The sequence below is a fragment of the Dromiciops gliroides genome, chromosome 2 (genome assembly GCF_019393635.1).
Source record: "Dromiciops gliroides isolate mDroGli1 chromosome 2, mDroGli1.pri, whole genome shotgun sequence".
Lineage (NCBI taxonomy): Eukaryota > Metazoa > Chordata > Mammalia > Microbiotheria > Microbiotheriidae > Dromiciops > Dromiciops gliroides.
In genome coordinates this window covers 153222238-153245891 of record NC_057862.1, presented here as the reverse complement: position 1 = coordinate 153245891, position 23654 = coordinate 153222238, and the positions used below count along the sequence as shown (strand labels likewise).

The 23654-nt window shown below is 39.9% G+C and overlaps 1 protein-coding gene across 2 annotated transcripts in view; it reads right to left on the bottom strand.

The window, feature by feature from the left end:
* Nucleotides 1-23654, bottom strand: part of CORO2B (coronin 2B) — a 232775-nt gene that overhangs the window by 87360 nt on the left and 121761 nt on the right. For both annotated transcript variants that reach the window (XM_043986428.1, XM_043986429.1), the window contains exon 2: nt 12021-12221. In XM_043986428.1, coding sequence (XP_043842363.1) covers nt 12021-12221 — 201 coding nt within the window. The remainder of the gene's footprint in view (nt 1-12020; nt 12222-23654) is intronic.

Below are 23654 nucleotides of genomic sequence, written 5' to 3'. Positions count from 1 at the left end.
GATATATTATTTATATATACTATTTTTTATGCTATTTAGCATAGTATTTACAATATAGCATATATAAAGTATTTCTTTATGGTATTTCTTTGTAGTATTTAGTATAGTATGTATAGTACAGCATATATATATATATATATAGTATTTATGTAGTTTATATATTGTAACTATTGTAATATAGTATTTATTAGTAGTAATATAATAATACAGTAATATGACTATAGCAATATAGCATTTATATATTATTTATAGTATATAGCATATTATTAATTATATATAAAGTATTTATTATATTTATATATAACTATAGCAATATAGTATTTATTACTATTAATATAATAATACAGTAATATATGACTATATCATATAGTATTTATATATTGTTTACAATACTTATCATATTATTGTATTATATATAAAGTATTTATGATATTTATATATAACTATACAATGTAGTATTTCTATTAGTAATAATAACTAATATTTATATAGTGCTTTACCTTTATTAACCCATTTAATCTTCACAACAATTCTATGAAGTAGGTGCTCTTGATATTTTCATTTTACAGATGAGGAAACTGAGACTATGAGAGGTTAAATGGCTTGTCCTGAGTCACAAGTCAATAAGTATCTGAGGCAGAATTTGAACTCAGGGCTTTCTTTCTGACTACAAGGCCAGCAGTTAATCCATTATGTCTTCTTAGCTGCTTCTTAAAAAAAAAAAAGGAGAAACCTAACTTTAAAATGAAAGATTTGAAGGATTGTGAAGGGGAGGAGGGAGAGAGCTGTCTAATCCAGTGATTTCATCACTAAGGGATGTTTCCTCATGTTAATACTTTTTCCACACTGGTACAGATGTTGAAACTACCTATTACTTACAGTCATAGAGTTACCTGGAGTGCTGAGAGTTTAAATGACCCATCAGAGATTATACGACTCTCACATATCAGTGGTGGGACTCGAACAAAGGTTTTTCTGCCTCTGAGCTTTGCCCTCTGCCCATTCATTACATCACCCTGCTTCTCAAAATGAAGGGCTGGATGATAAATCCTGCAGTTTGGCATTCTGGCATATTCATTTAGAGAACAGATTTGTTTTACCAATCAATGGATTTTGAAGCTGGCTCCAATTTTTCCTTGGCCCTCCTCTTCAATTGGGCACCAGTGCACCAAAAGCTATCTCTAACCAAGGTGGTTATCAGAGAGGAGCTGACTTCTAGCCACGTAGTTTCTGCGAGGTAGTTTATATGTGGCAGGGAGGCAGGGGATTAGATTTTGTTTCCGGGCTCCCCGCCACCCCAAATTTCCCTTATGTTTTACCCTGACAATTAAAATAACTAAGGGATACTTTACTTCTTTTTGGGGGGGATAAAGAGGGCAGCTTTGCAGCAGCAGCAGCACTAACTCCTCCTCAGAGGAGCCTTGCCTTCATCTTTTAGGGGGATTACCACAGCAACCCTTTCCTGTACACTTGAGCTGAGCTCCAGGGCCATCATTTTACACAGAAAAGTCACAGCCACACTCCCAAAAAAGGGAAAAAAGAAAAGTCAGGCTGTCAATCTTGAGATTTCAGACAAATGAAAGTAAAGTTTTTGCTCCTCTCTCTGAAACCTCATTCTTCCCCTTTTCCCAGTCACTTACTGTACATTCAAACTGTCACAGCCTTTGAGATGTAAATTGTACCGAATCAAGTGGGGAACAAAGAGAAATTGACAGTAATCTGAAAAATGGATTTAGAGAACATGCTCTGCATTTCCTCAGAAAGGGCTGAGCGGCATATCAGGGCAGGTGCCGCCCAGCTCTGCGGAAGAGGGCAGAGAGCCGAGGAAGGATTTTAGGAGGTCAGGTCATGAAAAACACTTGGGTCAAATGATCATAGGACTTTTAGACCTGAAAGAGACCTTAGTGGTCATATAATCCAACCCCCTGCTCTTACAGATGAAGAAACTGAGGTGTGGAAAGGAGATTTGTCTGAGGTGAAACAAGTAGTTACAGAGCCAGGATTCATACCCGAGTCTTCTCACTTTTTATCCAAGACTCTTTCTATATTAGGCCACATTTTGTAAATCCCTTGAGGGCAAAGCTTATTGTATACTTTGGTATCTCCCACAATGCCTATCACTGTACTGGCCTCATAAGAAGCGATCAATAAAGATTTGATGAATGGCTCATAGGGTTTAGAAGAGGAAGAAGTCATAGTGGTCGCTTGTTCTTACCCCCTCATTTTACAGACTATTAAACTGAAGCCAAGAGAGGTTATGTGAGTTTCCCAAGGTCACACATCTATCTAGTTGGTAGGACATGTGGAATTTAAATCTGGGTCAGTCGCCAAATCTACTGCACTTGATATTATTGGAAGCTGCTTTGGTTTAGGCAATAGTGCTGCAGACATGAAGTTAGGAAGACCTGAGCCCAAATCCGGCCTCAGATATTTGCTAGCTATGTGAATCTGGGCAGATCATTTAACAACTTTGTGCCTCAGTTTCCTTATCTGTAAAAAGATACTGACTATAAAAAGATACCAACTTTCCATGGTTGTTGCAAATATAAAATCAAATGGTATTCTATAAATGCTACTTATTATCATTATTATTATTTACCATAAAACCAAGCTACCTCTTATAAAATATTGGTTTTTTGTCTAGGTCATAAGAACCCAAGAGCAAGGGGGGGGGGGGGCGGGGCACGTGCAGCTAAGTGGTGCAGTGGATAAAGCACCAGCCCTGGATTCAGGAGGACCTGAGTTCAAATCCAGTCTCAGCCACCTGACACTTACTAGCTGTGTGACCCTGGGCAAGTCGCTTAACCCTCATTGCTCCACCAAAAAACCAAAAACAAAATAAAGCATAGGAGTGAGAGACAGAATGAGCCTGAGATATTTTCAAATTTAACTTGCTCCTTTTACCACTGAGAACACTGAGGGTTAGAGAGAAGCTAAAACACCTTCATAAGAGACTGAATCCATGGCGCAAGCCATGTTTGCACCATCATCTAAGTCAGGATTTTAAAATATATATATTACACAGAACAGAGGGGCTGGCTAGGCCTCCGGATGGGTATTTCCCAAGAGCAGTTAGGCTTTAAATGTTTCTGTGAAATAATTACATATTTCAAGTTTGTGTAAGAAGATTCTTTTGGGATCCAGTTTCATTCTCTTCCTACACCTCCCAATAACACTTTCATTTTTACTTGTATTTTTGTTTGACTGTGGCAGAGTGGAAAGAACATTGGAATTGGAGTCAGAGAACATCGGTGTTGCTCTGCTTCTTTACCTAACATCTGCTGACTTTGGGCAAGTCATTTCCTCTCTTTAGTTTCCTCTTCCATAAAGTGAGGGGGCTTGAACTGTATGAACTTTAGGGTCTCTTCTAGCTTTAAATTTTACAATCCACTTTGGAAAGTGAACTGTACGACACTGTCACTTGACTGAGAATTGGGGAAATATTTTCCCCACAGTGACTTTAAAAATATTTAAAATATTGATACAGTCAACTGAATAAATCTGAAACCCAATAACTGACCACAGAGCAAGACCAGATGAGTGAGGCTACTATTGGAGGGTTAGGAATAAAGGTAGCAGTGAGTGACGGAATAGATATTAGGGCATACACCTTGATCACTGTGACCCTTCCTCTCTATATTCCATTATGATATGTGCATATTGCATGGACTCCTGCGTTACCACCTCCAGAAAAATTTCCTTTTCCTTTTTCTTTCTTCTGCCATCCTTGGCAATATCATAATTTCCAAGCTGCACTTTGTTACCTTCCAACTCTTTCAAATTTGGAGGGAATATAATGGATCACTCCTCCTCTGCTCAGCTATAGCCAAAAGTGCCTGAGGAATGTGAGCCCCAACATAAGTCATATGATTGTATGGAAGCAGCAGCTTTCTGTTGTTAATAGGGCAGGACCCCTTTGATTCAAAACAGAATTGTCCTTTGTAAAGGGTTGATGCTACCACTAGCCCTCCTAGCCCCATAGCATTCAAATGCAGAGAGTATGATGCTGCCTCTCATTCATCAAGGCAGAGATGGACGTGGAATGTTTTTAGTAGGTGACCCACCTAGACTAGAAGTAGTAAGTAGAGCTTAGAGACACTGGTGTTTTGTAGGCTCTGCATACACTCTTCTGTACACAAGATGCTGCATCCACAGTGTCTGTTGCTTTGCCCTGGCTGTTCCCTATTCCTAGAATGTACTCACTTCACACTTCCCTGGTTTCCTTTAAGATTCATCTCAAATGGGGGCAGCTAAGTGGTGCAGTGGATAAAGCACCAGCCCTGGATTCAGGAGGACCTGAGTTCAAATCCGGCCTCAGACACTTGACACTTACTAGCTGTGTGACCCTGGGCAAGTCACTTAACCCTCATTGCTCTGCCCCCCCCAAAAGATTTATCTCAAATGACAATAACTAGGTGAAGGGTTTCTTGATCCCACCCTCTAATAGTATTCTCCTTCCCCAAACTACTTTGTATGTATTTTGTACATATCATACACATACTTATAAGTTTATATGTTATTTCTCCCACTGTAATGTAAGTTGCTTGAAGGTAGAGACTGTTCCCCTCTTGTCTGGCATCACCAGTGCCTACTACAGATATGAGAACTTAAAATTATTTTTGTTGGCCATAGAGTAATTGAGTCTCTTGGAGTGCAGAACAGCAGGAAGTAGCGCTGCTCTTTATCTTCTTGGGGGGGAGGGGGGGCCCTCCCTGGGCAGGAACACTGGTCTTCATTTTCCTTTTAAGCCCTACCTGATTGGTAGAGATAAAAACAGCAATCCCTTACCTCTAGGAGTTGAAAAGCACATGTAGCCTCATGCCAAGGTAGGCTCAATTAGATCCAATTGTGGCAATCTAATTCCATTTTATTTACAGGAATGCCTAACTGTCTTATATCTTTTGGATTGCCATTAAGAATTACACTCACGGGGGCAGCTAGGTGGCGCAGTGAATAGAGCACCAACCCTGGAGTCAGGAGGACCTGAGTTCAAATCTGGCCTGAGACACTTGACACTTACTAGCTGTGTGACCCTGGGCAAGTCACTTAACCCCAATTGCCTCACCAAAAAACAAAAACAAAAAGAATTACACTCACAATTTATGGAAGTTATTTCAATGTTTTGTATGTCTATGCTATACTAGAAATTTCCTTAGAAATCCATACCCTTGAATATTTGGGAGTACTAATTACATCTCTCCTCTCTCTCTCAATCTCTCTTTGCCTTTTTTTCTGTTTCTATCTGCCTGTCTTTCTGCCTCTCTGTCACTCACACACACACACACACACACACACACACACACACACACACACACACACACACACACACACGAGTATCTGTTTATTCAATGGGATTCAGCATACCAACCATTCTATTGTGCACTACTGAAAAGATCCAGGAATCAAGAGAGGCTTGGTCTTTCACAGATTTGGTATAGAAGGAAGATGGCCATTATTACAGAAAGTGTATGGAAAGGTTGGGCATGGGAGGGCCCCATCCTCTATCCAAATTCGGATGAGTTGAGGAAGTAACCAAAAGTCTAGGGAAAAGAAACTCAGCTCACTGGACATGGGAAGATGTGGCTACTACCCCACTCCCACCCCAACCCTCAACCTAGAAGGCTAACTTGGAGTCAAGTAGTGGCTGACGAGGGTCACCATCTTTGGCACTGGAAAAAGACACCTAGCTAACACAGCAGGCCTTCTTTGCTTTTTACTACTGGTGTGACTTTGGGATTTTCCTTCTCTGGGCCTGTATAATGAGAGTGTTGGGCCAGATGTCCTTCCAGCTCTATGACAAACCAACAGTTCCCTAGCAGGTTGGAGAAGAGCAAAAACTACTCTGTGTGTGTGTGTTTTTAATAGGAAAGAAAAGGGATTTGAGCCCAGAATAAGTCCTACAGTATCTAGGTTACCTTTATTATATTCAGCTAAATATGGATGTGAATTAACTAGGGTACTGGTTATTTCCAGAGGCTCTGGTTTCCCGGGAATACAATAATCCCTCTATTTTTAAACACTGGTAGGGAGCAGGTTAGACGGCCATATTTGAAGATTCTCTCTACATTCTACTGAACCTGTTCTGTGCACAAAAAAGCACAATTTCCCAAGGTGCCTCCAAATCTTCATTGGTCCCATTCATAAAGATATGTTTTGGCTCCTCATATCTCATGACATAAGCACAGAAGCTCAGGATCAGGGATGGGAGGGGGAAGGGGCACGGCAGGGCAGGAGGGGAGGGAACAGGAATGAGGGATGGGAAAAATCATGAAGTCATCTTGTGCAACCTCCTTGGACAGGAATCACTTCAACTAACTTCTCCTTGTCAATTGTTATTGGGCAAACCCACACTTCTCCTATTATAATCTAAGCCTACTCTTACCTGCCTGGTTCTCTGTGGAGATGGAGAACACTTGACCACAAGTTTGGCTAAAAGGATCATAGGAAACAGGAAGGGAATTTATAGTTAATTTAATCCAGGGATTTTCAACCTGGAATCCACAGACCTCCAAGGTATCCATGAATAGATTTCAGAGGAATCTGTGAATTTTTTTTTCTTTTGTTTTTTGGTGAGGCAATTGGGGTTAAGTGACTTGCCTAGGGTCACACAGCTATTAAGTGTTAAGTGTCTGAGACCAGATTTGAACTCAGGTCCTCCTGACTCCAGGGCCGATGCTCTATCCACTGTGCCACCTAGCTGCCCTTGAATTATTTTTTTAAAAAATAGCTTGATAACTATCTCAGTATATTCCATTGCAATCCTATTTATTTAAATTTATGCATTAAAAAAACCCACCTTCATGAGAAGGCGTCATATTGCCAAAAGGAGCCATAAGACACACACAAAAAAGAATCCTTGATCTTAACTGTCTTATTTTACAGATGAGGAAACTGAGGCCTAGAAAGGTTAAGTGACTTGTTCAAGGTCATGGATGTAGGTAGTATTAGAGCCAAGAACTGAACCTATATCTCTCAGTCTGAATACAGTGCTCATTCTCTGTCATGTTCCTTGAGATTTATGAACAAATTTTTTCATAATGACAATCATAACAAATTCCATCTCTAAAGTAATGTTGAAGTACTTATACATATATAAGTATACACATATACTCATATAAGCACACACATACATATGCATATACAAGTATATGTAAGCACTTATACATATGAGTTTACAAATATAACTATATACATATACAAACATATGTACTTTATGTTGTTGTTCAGTCATTTCCAACTCTTCCAAACCCATCTGGGGTTTTCTTGACAAAGATACTGGAGTGGTTTGCCATTTCCTTCTCCAGCTTATTTTACAGATGAGGAAACTCAGGCAAATAGGGTTAAGTGACTTGCCCAGGGTCACACAGCTAGGAAGTGTCTGAAGCCTAATTTGAACTCAGGAAGATGAGTCTTCCTGACTCCAGGCCTGGTACTCTATGCACTATGGTGCCACATAGCTGCCCTATAAAAGCAGTTATGCATATAAGATATACTTACACATACCTTATTTCCTCAAAAGAAACCTATGAGGGCCACCTTTCTTTGACACATGAGGCAACTAAGATAAAGAAACATTCAAATTCATGAAGCAGGCCTGTCCCAAAGCCCAGAACAAGATCTAAGATTGTCTTGACTTAAGCTCTTTGTCTCAGTTTTCTCAACTGTGAAATGAGGGAGTTAGACTGGATGACCTCCAAGAGCCCTTCCATCTTTAGACCTCTATATGGTCCCAAGATTTTAGATCTATGACCCTACAACTTCTAGCCCAATGCTCTCTTCATTACACCATGTTGTCAATCAAGACAGCAGGGACTTCTGAGGCTAACTGGCCTTAAGGTTTCATCTCAACAACAACTGCTTTTCTGAGCATGAAAATGTAGTGGTCTGGATTTTGCTATCCTGGCCAGCACTGGCTGAGTGAAATGGGAAAGGGATGGAGCAGGAGGGTAGGCAGCACTGAAAGGCCAAGTGTTAATCAGGCCACTTGGAGAAAGTACCTTGTTTTTGGAATATTCATAAGGTCCTTCCAGCTGTGCCAAGCAATTAGAATGCTGATTACAGTTCCTTACATCTGCAGTTTAACATTCCACTCCAGAAATGAGAGAGTTAGGGTCTGATGTTGGGAGCTCTGGTCTGAATTTTAAGTGGGAATCTAAACCCAGGTTGACTTAACAATGGCCTAAATAGCAACAACAGGGAAGAGAGATGTGGTGTCCATTCCTCCACGTCTCTAGACACTGCCAATGTCACCACTGCCCTTGCCATGAATGCAGAAGTTTCTTCTTTTTTTTTTTAATTTTGTTTACCTTTCCCACCCTGGGAAAATTTAGAAACACAAATCCAAATTCAAAAGGAAGGTGAATTTGAAGGGATTCAACACTGTCACAAAGCAGGCTAAACTCATTCTTAGGAAGGTGGGCCATGGGGCAAGATGTCCCAGGACTCCAAACGTTGCTGTTTTCTCTCCTGGCAAAATATTCATGGGAAAAGTCCACTCCAAGCATTTTCTCCCTCAACCTGTGGGCCACATGATCCTCAGACTTGGGGAAGGAAGAAAAGGTGGGGAAGGAACCCATTCTGGAATTGATATTGAGCATTTCCTTTTAACATAATCAGGAAGAGTTTTTTGTTGTTTTTTTTTTTTGTTTTGCAGGGCAATGGGGGTTAAGTGACTTGCCCAGGGTCACACAGCTAGTAAGTGTCAAGTGTCTGCGGCCGGATTTGAACTTAGGTCTTCCTGAATCCAGGGCTGGTACTTTATCCTCTGCGCCACCTAGCCGTCCAGGAAGAGTTTTTAATCACTTGATTGTTACAGAGAGACTTCATTTATCTGGAGATCAGACTTCTTGGTAACCTCAACCTCTTGTAACAAAGCTATGATGCTAGAAGTAAATGAGAATGACCTTTGTCAGGCAACCAGCTATCAAAGTCCATATACTTTTCTCTTAGAAAAGTTGTCAGCATCCTCAGAGCCTTGCTCAGTCAACTGTGTGTAAAACCAGGCGGCAAGAAGATATCCTGATAATACTGAGAAATGTTGACAGATTATAGCAACAGACTGCATCAGAACGAGAGGATCGACAGGAGATCATAGAAAGCAGACTGGATTTTTTTGTCTCCATTTTAGTCAGTTCCTCAGTATGGCGGCTTTTGGGCATTCAGGGTAGAGGCAAAACCTCAAGAGCCTTTGTGTGCTCTGCTCCAACACACTTCAATAACTGCAATAACTGAGACTCATAAAGATGAACCTATGTCATAAAAAAAAAAGTTAAGCTATGATCGACGTTTTCTAGAAACAAAACAGGAAAATGAGGAATGCATTGGAATTTTTCTAACCAAAATGGCTAAAATAATAAGAGTTTTGGTCCTTAAAGGGTAAGCTCATCTTATTTGGTCCTGACCTTGACCTATGACTCCATTTCCTAACCATCTCCATGCCATGCCACCTGTACTTGTCCCACGAGAACTGAACATCCCATCCTTGGGAACCTGGGCTCTGATTGGGAAGCTTTCAACTTTTTTTCCCCCCTGACTCAGGTCTAACATGACATTTTCCTGCAATCTCCATCCCATACCATATCTGCATGTCACCCTTCCCTCTGACACTTTCCAAATATGTGTTGTCTTGTCCTATTAGAATGTAATCTCCTTAGGGTCAAGGACTATGTTTGCTTGGCTTTGTAGCCATGACACTTAGCACAGGGCCTGGGACAAAATCACTACTTTCGTTTATTCCAGAAAATATACCTATATAAAAGGTTTCAGGATTTTTTTCCCCAACTATGCTAGATAAAGGAGATATTGCCATAGTCAAACCAATTACTTACAAAGATTGGAATAGTGATCATTTTTTAGCAAGTTGCAAGATAGATCTGAAATTGCATTTATAAAAGACTGATTTTCCAGATGGAGCTACAGTATAAAAGGAAATATATATGCATGTACACATATATTTAAACATATATGTATATGTGTATATAGATCTATCTATCATCCATCCATCCATCCATCCATTTCCTTTGAAATGCAAGCAAAGGGATGGATAAGCTTTCTACTGTGAAGGATCAAAACTCTAAGACTAGCTCTGATTTGCTGATGGGTTTGGTAATGGTGGTAGGGTGTGAGCTGGTAAGCCAATGGATACTCTTACAAGTGAGAGAGGATGGGCAATACGGAGGTGGGTACCAGCCTATTGCCACAGGCTATCCAATCCAGGCATAGAACCTTATCTCTACTCAGGACAAGATTCTAGGAGTGTCTAGCTCTGAGGGTGGGGTGGGAGGCAGGATTCTTCTCAGAATCCCTATCAAAGTACCAGAAGGGGCAAGGTAAGCTCCTCATGTTTGTCCGGTTCCTTTACAATCTTACTCATTGCGGCAACATGTACCTTGATGTGGTTTCATCTACTATCCTGAATGGGAAAGATGATCGGGTCCAAGCCCTCTCCAAGTATGTATTTCCTCAGTAGGAGATCCTCCAAAAACCTGTCTTCTACCAAAGGCCGATGCAGCAAACTTCAGGAAGGCAGATTTCCATGTGAAACTCCTCCCAAAGATTTAGTGGAGGGTAGGAGTGGGAATGAGTCAGCAGGGGGGAGAGGACAATTCAACCAGAAACAAGTGAGACTGACAGATAGCACTTAATGGGACTCTCGCGACTCCCACGTGTCTCTCGAGAGGCTGCTGAGTGGTTGGGAGTTTAAAATTTTTATGATCTAGGCTTTGCAGATTTAATTTGCCAAAGTCACGCAAGGGTGGGGGGTGGGGGTGGGAGAATTTTATAGCACGGGACCAAGGGAGCAAAGATGGAAAATATATCTGGGAATCTTCTTAGCTGAAAACCTCAAATACTGCATTAAGGCATTACCATTATTAGGGTTTGTTTTTTTTCAGGTATCTATTGGAAGTCTGTCTCCTGCCCTCTTCCTGGTAGAAACACTCATTAGTCAAAAGACAAAGCCTTTAGAGTTGGAAAAAAATCTGAAAAATCATATAGCCCAACCTCCTCACTTTTCAAATAAGGAAACTGAAGTACAGATAGGTTAAATGACTTTTCCATAGTGACTCTGTAAGTTGTAGACAAAATCTAGCTCTTCTGATTCTAAATCATCAGACCTTTAATTTTAAAAATTAATAATTATTTTGTTTTAACATCATAAGATACTTCCTAACAAAACCACTTCCACACATATGTACCCCACTACAAAGCATATTCCCTGAAAAAATATTGTTATTACTCAGTTGTGTCCAACTCTTTGTGACTCCATTGGGGGTTTTCTTGGCAACAGACTGGAGTGGTTTGTTTTTTTTTTCCCTCTCCAGCTCATTTTGCAGATGAGGAAACTAAGGCAAATAGGGTTTTGTGATTTGCCCAAGGTCACACAGCTAAGAAGGCCAGATTTGAACTCACAAAGGTGAGTCTTCCTGACTCTAGGCTCACCTAGCTGCCCTGGAAAAAATACTTTGATTGTTGATAGAAATCAGGCTTATTATCACATTTTGATAGTATGATACAAACATTGGAATAACAGTATTCAAAGATAAAAGAGGTTTTAGAGATCATCTCATTTGTGCTTTCTTGTTACAAAATGAAGATGAGGCCCAGAAACGGAAAATTAGTCACCCAAGGCCATATAGATGATAAATGTAAATGGCAAGGCTAGGATTCAAACCCAAATCATCCATCTCCAAAGTCATCGCTCCTACTACTCTCCCACACTGAATTTGGCAAATCTCAGGCACCCATAGCTCGCCCGTCCCTCGGACTTAATGTGCCGAAAATGTAATCTGTTTGCAGAGCCTCAGAGGGAACCAGGATAAGCCTTGTCTCCTTCTAGGGAGGGAACAAGAGGGAAAAGTAAGAGACAAGAAACTGAACTCTTCACAAACTGGATTAGCTGTTGTAGAAGAGGCTGGATTTGAAATTCTCCGCAGGATTACTTCCAGGAGATAGATACAAGAGGCCCTGGGTGCCTTGGAAGTTTGATCTGCATTTCAGGAACGGAGGCAAAAATATCCTACCTGCTCCAGGGGGATTACAAGGAAGGATCCGCCTCCCGCGCTTTCTGTAACGATGGCAAGGAACCTGGCGTTGACAGCGCAGAAGTGGTTGTCATGCACATTCTTGGTGATGGGGATCCCGTCAAAGCAGTGCTCTCGGTTGGCCACCTTCCCGTAGACATTCCGGAACTTCGAACTACGGTATTGCGGGCGCCAGGACATCTGTGGGGGAGAGGGGAAAGAATGGCATTAGGCCCACCCAGCTTCCTTCATGCATTCCGCATCGACTTACTGAGCATCTACTGTTTCCGGGGTACGGATGCTCGATTCTGGGAATACAAAGATAAATTGGGCCCCTCCACTGAAGAAATTTGTAGCCCAGTAGCGAAGCTAAAAAATGGATACAAATGAGCAAAACACAGGGCAGAATGTTCCCAGTGCCCACAGGAAGAGTGCTGGGTGGATTCAAAGGGAGAAGTGATTACTTGGCGCTGGTGGAATCAGGAAACATTCCATGAATAAAAGGGAACTTGTGGTGGAGGTGAGAAGGGAGCACCTTCCCGGCATGGGGGGGAGGGGAGAGGCAACGAGATGGGTGGTAGAGCACTGTGTAAGAAGGATTCTTTGGGGGCGGGGCGGGGCTGGGCGGCAGCTACGTGGCACAGTGGATAAAGCACCGGCCCTGGATTCAGGAGGACCTGAGTTCAAATCCATCTTCAGACACTTGACACAATACCTGTGTGACCCTGGGCAAGTCATTTAACCCTCATTGCGCCCCCCTCCCCCAAAGGATTCTTTGGCTCCACCAAAACGTGTAAAGGGAAGTAATACCTAATAATGCTGGAAAGGTAGAGTGGGGCAGGTTGTGAGGGCTCTTAATACTAAACAGAGAAATTTATATTTGATCCTAGAGGGAATAGGGATCCACTGGAGCTTTTGGAAAAGGGCTTTGAATTCTTTTTTTTTTTTTTTTTGGTGGGGCAGTGAGGGTTAAGTGACTTGCCCAGGGTCACACAGCTAGTAAGTGTCTAAGGCCAGATCTGAACTCAGGTCCTCCTGAATCCAGGGCCAGTGCTTTATCTACTGAGCCACCTAGCTGCCCCAGGGTTTTGAATTATGGCAGTAGCTATTTGGGGTAGAGAGAAGGGGTTTGTTGTGAGAGATGTTGGGGAGGTAGATGTGGCAAAAGATGGCCAATGACTGGAAAAGTAGAGTGAGAGACAGTGAGAAGTCAAGGATAATTCTGAGGATACAGAAAGGATGGTGATATTCCCAACAGAAATGGGGAATTCTGGAAGAGAGGTTATATTGGGAGGGGGGAAGGTGGTGAATGAATCTGTAAAATGGTACGGTTGTACTGGATGTCCTCCAAGGTTCTTTTTTGCCCTAGACATATAGTCCTATAATTCTGAGAGATGAAGACAAGTCATTTCAGGTGAGGGGAACAGCACAAAGGCATGAAGGTGGGAACTAAAGGAGATTTTTGAGAAGGTGAGTGATATGATCAGAACTGTGCTTTCCTGGGCAAGAAGTCACAGGGAGAAAGACCCTGTATTAACATCCTGTGTGAGATGCCACTGTCTGAAAGAGGAGACATACTCCCCATCCTCAGGGAGTTACCAGGCTAATAATGGAAGGAAGGCACCTTGTACCTTCCCAGCTTAAGAAAGAAACATAGCTCTTGCCCTTAGGCAATCTGAAGGTGAGACATGGAGCTGCCCTGAGGTTCCCTAACCCACTCAGCAATGCTGCTGATGTGACTCGGGTACATTAGCCATGACGGGTGATCCAGAAGGCCCTGTTAACATGGAATGTTTAAAAATAATGATGATAGGTTACAAAGTCCTATACACGTGTAATCTCATTTGATCCTCCCAACAACCTTGTGAGCTATATTATTCCCATTTTATAGATGAAGAAACTGTGTATGGGAAAGGTTAAATGACTTGACTGAGGCTACACTGCTGAAAAGAGTCTATGGTGGGGCAGCTAGGTGGCACAGGCACCGGCCCTGGATTCAGGAGGACCAGAGTTCAAATCTGACCTCAGACACTTAACACTTACTAGCTGTGTGACCCTGGGCAAGTCACTTAGCCCCCATTGTCCAGCCCCCCCCCCCAAAGAGTCTATGGTAAGGAATAGAACTCATGTCTTCCTGACTCCAAGTCCAACACTCTATCCACTACTCCACCTAGCCAACCCAAATTTATTTGAATTGAATCGGCCCTTATAGGAAAGCAAACCTACCACTCTCATCAACTGTGGGCTGTTTCCTTAGCTGTGCAGATCAATTGTACAGAGTCATTCATATCTTGTCAAATAGCATGCATTTCAAAGGTAGGTAAGTATCCTGAATGGGGATGGAATATCCTTGTGGTCTACTGTAGTGGAACCTAGGGGCAAAGCCCAACCAATTTTCTTTTCTGGACTTCCATAGCCAGTTGGACACGACAGAACTAGAGTCACAATGACATCAACATGATGTTGTTATTCAGTCATTTTTTTTGTCACGTCAGACTCTTTTTGATCCCATTTGAGGTTTTGTTGGCAAAGATACTGGATAGGTTTGCCATTGTCTCCTCCAGATATGGATGAGGAAATTGAGACAAACTGGATTAAGCAATTTGCCCAAGGTAAGACAGCTAGAAAGTGTCTGAGGCTGGATTTGAACTCAGGTCCTCCTGATTCCAGGCCTGTGTCACCTAGCTGCCCAAGTATCACCATGATACCTACCAACAAAGCAGAAGAGATCACAGAATGGGGAAAAGGATTATTTATAGAGTCATAGACTTAGACTTGGAAGGGACCTTAGAGTTATCCAGTGCCAACCCCAAAGGAAGAATATTATGAAAAGACAACTAACATCTTGGTTAAGAAAGGGGTGGGGCACAGTGGATAGAGTGCCAGGCCTAAAGTCAGAAAAACTCATTTTCCTTACTCCAAACTCCAAAAGGGGTCACAAAGAGTCAGACATGATTGAAAAATGACTGAATAACCAAAAAGAGGAACAAAAAATACTGAAGAAAATTACACCTTAAAAAAGAACTGGCTAAATGGAAAAAGAGATAGAAAAATTCACTGATGAAAATAACGTTAAAAAAAGCAGAATTGCCAAATGGAAAAAAGAGGTACAAAACCTCAATGAAGAAAATAAGTACTTAAAAACTAGAACTGGGCAAGTGGAAGCTAATGACTTCATGAGACATCAAGAAACAATCAAACAAAGTCAAAAGAATGAAAAAAAGATAGAAGAAAATGTGAACTATCTCAACTGACCTAGAAAATTGATCAAAGAGATATGATTTAGTAATTATTGGATTACCTGAAAGCCATGATCAAAGAAAGCCTACAGATAATAAATTTCAAGAAATTATCAAGAAAAACTACCCCAATATCCTTGAACCAGAAGGTAAAATAGAAATTGGAAGAATCCATCAATAACCACCTGAAGGAGATCCCAAAATGCAAACTTCTAAAAATATAATACTCAAATTCCAGAGCTCTCAGATGAAAGAAAAAATACTTCAAGCATCCAGAAAGAAACCATTCAAATACTGGGGAACCACAGTTAGGATCATAAAAGATTTAGCAGCTACTACATTAAAAGGTGGAGGGCTTGGAATATGATATTCTGTAAGGCGAAAGATCTGGGATTACAACAAAGAACAACCTATCCAACAAAACTGGGTATAAAAAAATGGAAAAAGGGAAAAAATGGATATTTAATGAAATAGAGGACTTTCAAGCATTTATGATGAAAAGACCAGAGCTGAACAGAAAAAATACAAGAATCAAAAGAAGCATAAAAAGCTAAACATGAAAGAGAGATCAGAAGGGACTCAATAAGGTTAAACTGTGTAGTTTTCTATATGGAGAACATATGATACATATATCTTCTAAGAACTTTATTGCTATTAGGGTAGTTAGAAGGATTCTACATAGGAAGAAGGTATGGAATGAATTAATTATGTTGGGATGAAGATTTTAAAAAAAGGATAGGTGAGAAAGAGGGATGCTTTGGGAGGAGTAGAAGAGAGAAGTAGATTGGGGAAAATTATCTCACATAAAAGAGGCACAGAAGGAAGAGCTTTTATGATGGAGGTGAAAATGGTGGGGGGAGAAGCAGGCAATTGCTTGAGCCTCACATCTAAATTGGTTCAAAAAGAAAAAAAAATACACACATACACATTCTCCATTGGTAGTATAAATCTATCATATCCACCATGGAAGTCAAAGGGGAAAAGGATGGGCGGGGGGGGGGGAAGGGGGGCGGGGGAAGGACTCATAGAAAGGAGGACAATAAACTTTAGAAAAGGGACAGGATAGGATAAACAGAAGAAAATAGGCTGGAGAGAAATGCACAGTTAACAATCATAACTATGAATGTGAATGAGATGAACTCACCCATAAAACAGAAGCAGATTAACAAAATGGATCAGAAAGTAGAACCTAATAATATGTTGTTTACAAGAAACACACTTGAAACAGGAAGACAAACACATAGTTTAAATAAGGGACTGGAGCAGGATCTATTATGCTTCAGCTGAAGTAAAAAATGGCAGGGGTAGCAATCATGACCTCAGACAAAGCAAAGGTAAAAATAGACTGAATTAAAGGAGATAAGCAGGGAAATTTTATTATGTTAAAAGGTACCATAGACAATGAAGGAATATCAATACTAATCATACATGTACCAAATGGCATAGCATCCAAATTCTTAAAGAAAAAGTTAAATGAATTACAAGAGAAAATAGGCAGTAAAACTATACCTGTGGGAGACCTGAACCTTTCCCTCTCAAAGCTAGATAATTCTAACCACAAGATAATTAAGAAAGAAAACAAGGAGATGAATAGAATCTTAGAAAAGTTAGATAGGATAGACCTTTGAAGAAAATTGAATGGAAATAGAAAGGAATATACATTTTTCTCAGCTCTGTATGGCACAAAACTTCACAAAACTTGACCATGTGGTGGAGAATAAAACTTTATAACCAAATGCAGAAAGGCCCAAATATTAAAAACATTTTTCAGATCATAATGCAATAAAAATTACATTTAATAAAGGGCCATGGAAGTATAGATTAAAACTAATCAGAAACTAAACAGTCTAATCCTAAAGAATGAGTAGATCAAAGAACAAATCACAGAAACAATCAATAATTTCATTAAGGAGAATGACAATAATGAGACAACATTCCAGCCAAAGCAGTACTTAGGGGGAAATGTCTATCTCAGTAATACCTCAGTAAAAGAGAGAAAGAACAGATAAATGAATTTGGTATGAAAATTTTAAAAACAGAAAAAGAAGAAATAATCCCCAAATTAAAAACCAAAATAGAAATTCTAAAAATCAAAAGAGAAATTAATAAAATGTAAAGAAAAGACCACTAAGCTAATAAATAAAATGAGGAGCTGGTTTTATGGGAAAAGAAAAGATAAATCATTGGTTCATTTAATTTTATTTTTGGGTGAGGCAATTGGGATTAAGTAACTTGCCCAGGGTCACACGGCTAGTAAGTGTCAAGTGTCTGAGGCCAGATTTGAACTCAGGTCTTCCTGAATCCAGGGCAGGTGCTCCATCCACTGCACCACCCAGCTGCCCCTGGTTAATTTAATTTAAAGAAGAAAACCAAGTTACTAGTATCAAAAATAAAAAGGGTGAATTCACCACCAATGAAGATGAAGTAAAGCACTTATTATGAGTTATTTCCGGGCAGCTAGGTGGCGCAGTGAATAGAGCACCAGCCCTGGAGTCAGGAGTACCTGAGTTCAAATCCGGCCTCAGACACTTAACACTTACTAGCTGTGTGACCCTGGGCAAGTCACTTAAAGAGTTATTTCACCCAATTATATGTCAGTAAAAAAACAATCTAAGTGAAATGGATGAATATTTACAAAAATATAAACTTCCCAGATTAACAGAAGAGGAAATGGAATACTTAAGTGACCCTATATTTATTTATTTATTTGCTCATTCATTCATTCATTTATTTATTTATTTTGGTGAGGCAATTGGGAGTGTGACTTGCCCAGGGTCACACAGCTAGTAAGTGTCAAGCGTCTGAGGCCAGATTTGAACTCAGGTACTCCTGATTCCAGGGCCAGTGGTCTATCCATTGCACCACGACCCTATCTTTAAAAAAAAAAAAAAAAAAAAGAATATTGAACAAGCAATCAATGAGCTACCTAAGGAAAAAAAAATCCCCAGGATAAGAAGGATTCACAAGTGAATTATACAAAATATTTCAGGAACAATCCCAACAAATTCTTTGGAAAAATAGGTGAAGGAGTCTTATCCAATTCTTTTTATGACACAAATATGGTTTTAACACCTAAACTAGGAAGAGCAAAAAGAGAAAAAAAAACTATAGACCAATTTTAAAAATGAATATTGATGCAAACATTTTAAATAAAATACTAGTAAGGAGATTATAGCAATATCACAAAGATCATATACTATGACCAGATGGGATTTATACCAGGAATTAGACCTGGCTCAATATTAGAAAAACTATCAGCATAATTGACTAAATCAATAATAACAACAAAAAAACATGCTGCAGAAAAATCCTTTTACAAAAGACAACACCCATTCCTATTAAAAACACTAGAAAGCATTAGAATCAATGGAACCTTCCTCAAAATGATAAGTAGTATCTATCTAAAACCAAGAGCAAGCATTATCTATTTTGGGCATAAACCTGAAGCCTTCCCAATAAGATCAGAAGCGAAGTAAGGATGTCTATTATCATCGCTGGTATTCAATATTGTACTAGAAATGCTAGCTATAGCAATAAGACAAGAGAAATAAAGTAATAAAAATAGGCAATAAGGAAACATAACAGTCTTTGTAGATGATATGCTACATTTGAAGATCCCTAGAGAATCAATTAAAAAACTAGTTAAAATAACTTTAGGAAAGTTGCAGCCTCTAAAATAAACCCACACAAATCATCAGAATTTCTCTATACTACCAACAAAATCCAGTAGGAAGAGATAGAAAGAGAAATTCCATTTAAAATAACTGCAGACAATATAAAACACTTGGGAGTCTACCTGCCAACACACAAAACACATTTCACACAAAGACAGATCTAAACGATTGGAGAAATATTAATTGCTCAAGGATAGGCCAAGCCAATATAACAAAAATGACAATTCTACCCAAATTAATTTACTTATTCAGTGCCATACCAGTCGTACTAAAAGAATTGCTTAATAGAGCTAGAAAAAAATAATAACAAAATTCATCTGGGAAGAACAAAAAGTCAAGAATATCAAGGAATCAACAAAAAAATGTTAAGGAAGGTAGCCTAGAAATTTTAGATTTCAAAGTATATTACAAAGCAGTAATCATCAAAACAATCTGGTATTGGCTAAGAAATAAAGTTGTGAATCAGTGGAATAGATTAGGTATACAATACATAGTAGTAAATGACCATAGTAACCTAGGGTTTGATAAACCCAACAATCCAAGCTTTTGGGGTAAGAACTCAATATCTGACAGAAATTGCTGGGAAAACTGGAAAGCAATATAGCAGAAACTAGGTATAGACCAACATCTCACACTGATTATCAAGATAAGGTCAAAATGGATAAATAATTTAGATATAAAAGGCGATATCATAAGTAAACTAAGGGAATATAGAAAAATGTATGTCAGAACTATGAAAGAGTTTATGACCAAACAAAAGATAGAGATTATGGGAAGTAAAGTAAATAATTTTAATTACATGAAATTAAAAAGCTTTTGCACAAACAAAACTAATATAGCCCAAATTACAAGGAAAACAGGAAACTGGAAGGAAATTTTGCACCACGTTTCTGTAATGAAGACCTCATCTTTCAAATATAAAGGGAACTGAGCCAAATATATAAAAACAAGAGCCATTCTTTATTTGATGATTGGTCAAAGGATATGAACAGGCAGTTTTCAGAAGAAATCAAACCCATCAAGAGTCACAGAAAAAAGTGCCCTAAATCACTACTGATTAGAGAAATATGAATTAAACCAACTCTGAGATACCACCTCTCACCTTTCAAATTGACTAACATAACAGAAAAGGAAAATGACAAATGCTGGAGGGGATGTGGAAAAATTATGATACTAATGCATTGTTGAGGGAGTTGTGAACTAGACCAATCATTCTGGAGAACAATTTAGAATCATTCCCCAAAAGCTATAAAACTATCCTTTGAACCACCAATACCACTACTAGGTCTGTATCCCAAAGAGATAAAAGAAAAGAGGAAAGGACCTATTTGTACAAAAATATTCATAGTAGCTCTTTTTGTGGTGGCAAAGAATTGGAAATTGAAAGGATGTGCATTAACTGGGAAACAGCTGAACAAGTTGTGTTATATAATTGTGATGGAATACTGTTGTTCTATAAGAAGTGATGGGCAGAATGGCTTCAGAAAAACCTGGGAAGACTGACATAAACTGATGCAAAGTGAAGTGAGCAGAACCAGAAGAACAGTGTTCATAGTTAACAGTAATATTGTAAGGATGATTAACTGTGAAAGACTTAGCTATCCTGATCAAGACAATGATCCAAGATAATTCCAAAGGAATCTTGGTGAAAAAATGCTATCCATCTCCAGAGAGATGTGATAAACCCTGAATGGAGATTGAAGCATACTTTTTACTTTATTTTTATTGTTTTATTTTGGTTTTGTTTTCTGTTGCAACATGACTAATATGGAAATATGTTTGGCATGAGCTAAGATGTATGATCAAAATCAAAATGCTTGCCTCTTCAAAGAAGGGGTAGGGGTGGGAGAAAGGGAGAGCATTTGGAACTCAAAATTTATAAAAATTGTTAAAAAATTGTTTACATGTAATTAGGAAATATTTAATGAAATAATTAAAACTAATTTTTAAAAAAAATCAGATGGGACTTTGTTATGAATTCTGCCACTGATATTTATAGCTAGCTAAATGGATAAACTGCTTTAAGGACTAGGCCTCAAGTTTCCTCCTCTATAAAATGGGCATAATAAAATCTACAAAGTTTACCTATTAGGGCTATTGTGATGAGCTAAAGAAAAGATGTATGTAAGCACCTCACAAACCTTAAAGCACTATATAAGTGTCTATTATAATTATTATTACTATTGTTGTTATTATTATTATTTCCATCAGGTTCTAATGAATTGATCCTGGGTCAATCTTTCATTGACTAAACACTTTCAAATAAAAATGCTCCAAACCCTGGTTCCAGTACTCTCTCATCCCTTAAGTGAGTTCAAAGATTTCTCTATTCATCATGTTACTCCCTTGCTCAAAATCCCTTGGTGGCTCCCTATTGCTTCTAAAATAAGATACAAATGCTTCTGGGGCAGCTAGGTAGTGCAGTGGATAAAGCACTGGTCCTGGATTCAGAAGGACCTGAGTTCAAATCCGGACACTTGACACTTACTAGCTGTGTTACCTTGGGCAAATCACATAACCCTCATTGCCCTGCCCCCCCCCCCCCCAAAAAAAGGATACAGATGCTTCTGCTTGCCATTTCAGGCAGTTACATGGTGCAATGGGATAGAGTACCAGACAGATCTTAATTCAAATCTATACCCAGATACTAGTTGTATGACATTGGGCAACTCACATAATTTCTGTTTGCCTCAGTTGTAAAATGAGGATCCCAACATTGTGAGGATCAAAAGAGATAATATCTGTAAAGTGTTTAGCACAATGTCTGGTACATAGTAGGTGCTATATAAACGTTCGCTATTATTATTCCACACTCTGACTTACTGAACTTTCTAGCTTCTTTCATATGACTCACCTTTATAAATTCGACATTCAAATGAAACTGGACTAGTAGCTATATTCCAAGCTCCATTTTTTGCATCAGTTTATTTATACAAACAATCCTAGATGTCTGGAATGTGCTTTCTTGTCATGTGAGCCTCTCAGAATTATTGCTTTTTTTTTTTTTTGAAGCTCAGATCAAGGGCCATCTCTTCTGAGAGGCCTTCCCTGATCTCTGCCTCCCTTTAGTGCTCTCTCCCTTTATTCCCCTCTTTAATTTACCATGTAATATATTCATCTTGTGAATACGTTCCATCCAGATGTCACGACTTGCACTGAATTGGATTTAAGTGAGGGAGGGCTGTGCAAAGTCACCAACCTCACTCTCTCCTCCAGAGCCGACTGGGTCCAGTGGCAAGATATACATCAGGATGACTGGAGATGGTCCCGGATATTTAAAGCAATTGGGGTTAAGTGACTTGCCCAGGGTCACACAGCTAGTAAGTGTCAAGTGTCTGAGGCCGGATTTGAACTCAGGTCTTCCTGAATCCAAGGCCAGTGCTCTATCCATTGCACCAACCAGCTGCCCCTAGCCATTGTTTTTTAAAATATTTTCATATACTTTCTATTCTCCAGTGCACAGAAGCAGCCTCGCCTTAGTGGAGAGCCAGCGTCAGACTCAGGAAGACCTGAGCAGAGTGCTTGGCACATGGCAAGCACTTAATAAAATGCTCATTGACTGAGTTAAAATCCTTTCCTTGATATTCACTAGCTGTGTGAACCTGGGAAAATCACTCAACCCTTCAGTGTTCCAGGAAACCCTCCAAGTTGATAAATTGCAGAAAGGTTGCAGGCATTACCTCCATTGATGAAATCAAAGGCCTGGTTAAAAAACAAAAATCCTCAGTGCCCAGCCCGCTGTTGAAATAAATGTCCTGGGGCAGCTAGGTGGAGCACTGGCCCTGGAGTCAGGAGTACCTGAATTCAAAACCAGCCTCAGACACTTAACACTTAACACTTAACAGCTGTGTGACCCTGGGCAAGTCACTTAACCCCAATTGCCTCACTAAAAAAAAAAGAAAGAAAGAAATGTCCTTCTCACCTGGCCAAGCACTGGCTGTGTGACTTTGAACGAGTCACTTGCCTCATCTGGGTCTGTTTTCCTCTAGTATAAGATGAAGGGGTTGGACAAGATGACCTCTAAGGCCCGAGGCAATGCCATCGTTCTGCGGTTCCTTGATTTCCCACTGAAATCCCTTTAGAAAGGACTTCTGGATGAAGTCAGTGAAAAATTCAGTCATCTGCTTGTTTTGTTTATGCAGCAGCAAATAAATTATCTGACCTTTTACTTCTTCCCCCTTCACCGAACTGACAGGCAGTCTTTGTCTCCTGGAGATGCAGGCCGAGCACCATATGGCTCACGTGCTGCAGATGGCTGAGGGCTGACTTTCCTTGGCGGACTGACCTGTGGCTGCCACCCCTCCACCCTCCTTCCCCAGGAGAACTGGCAACCCCCTCATGTGCCCCTTCCCGCTCCCTTCCCTCCCCCAGCTAGAACAGGTGGGCCTCTTTGTCCGGCTTGCTGGTTGACCCCATAAAACATACTTCAAGGCCCTGGAAACAGTTTGTGTTGGGAGGTGTGCAAGTAAATGCCTCAGAGAGATGTAAGGGTCAGGGAACTGTGAGCACTCTGCAACTTCCTACCCAATCCCTTCTCTAATCCTGGCTGGCAGGAAAGGGGACAAGAGCCACCATCTCCTGAGGCTGTTGCCAACCACGGCCCCTTGGTTTTGTAACCAAGGCCTTGATGGCATTCCATATCAGGGAAAGGTCAAATCGAAAGCTATGGAGCCATGAATTTTCTTTTCTTTTTTTTTTTTTAAACTTTTTATTTTATTTTA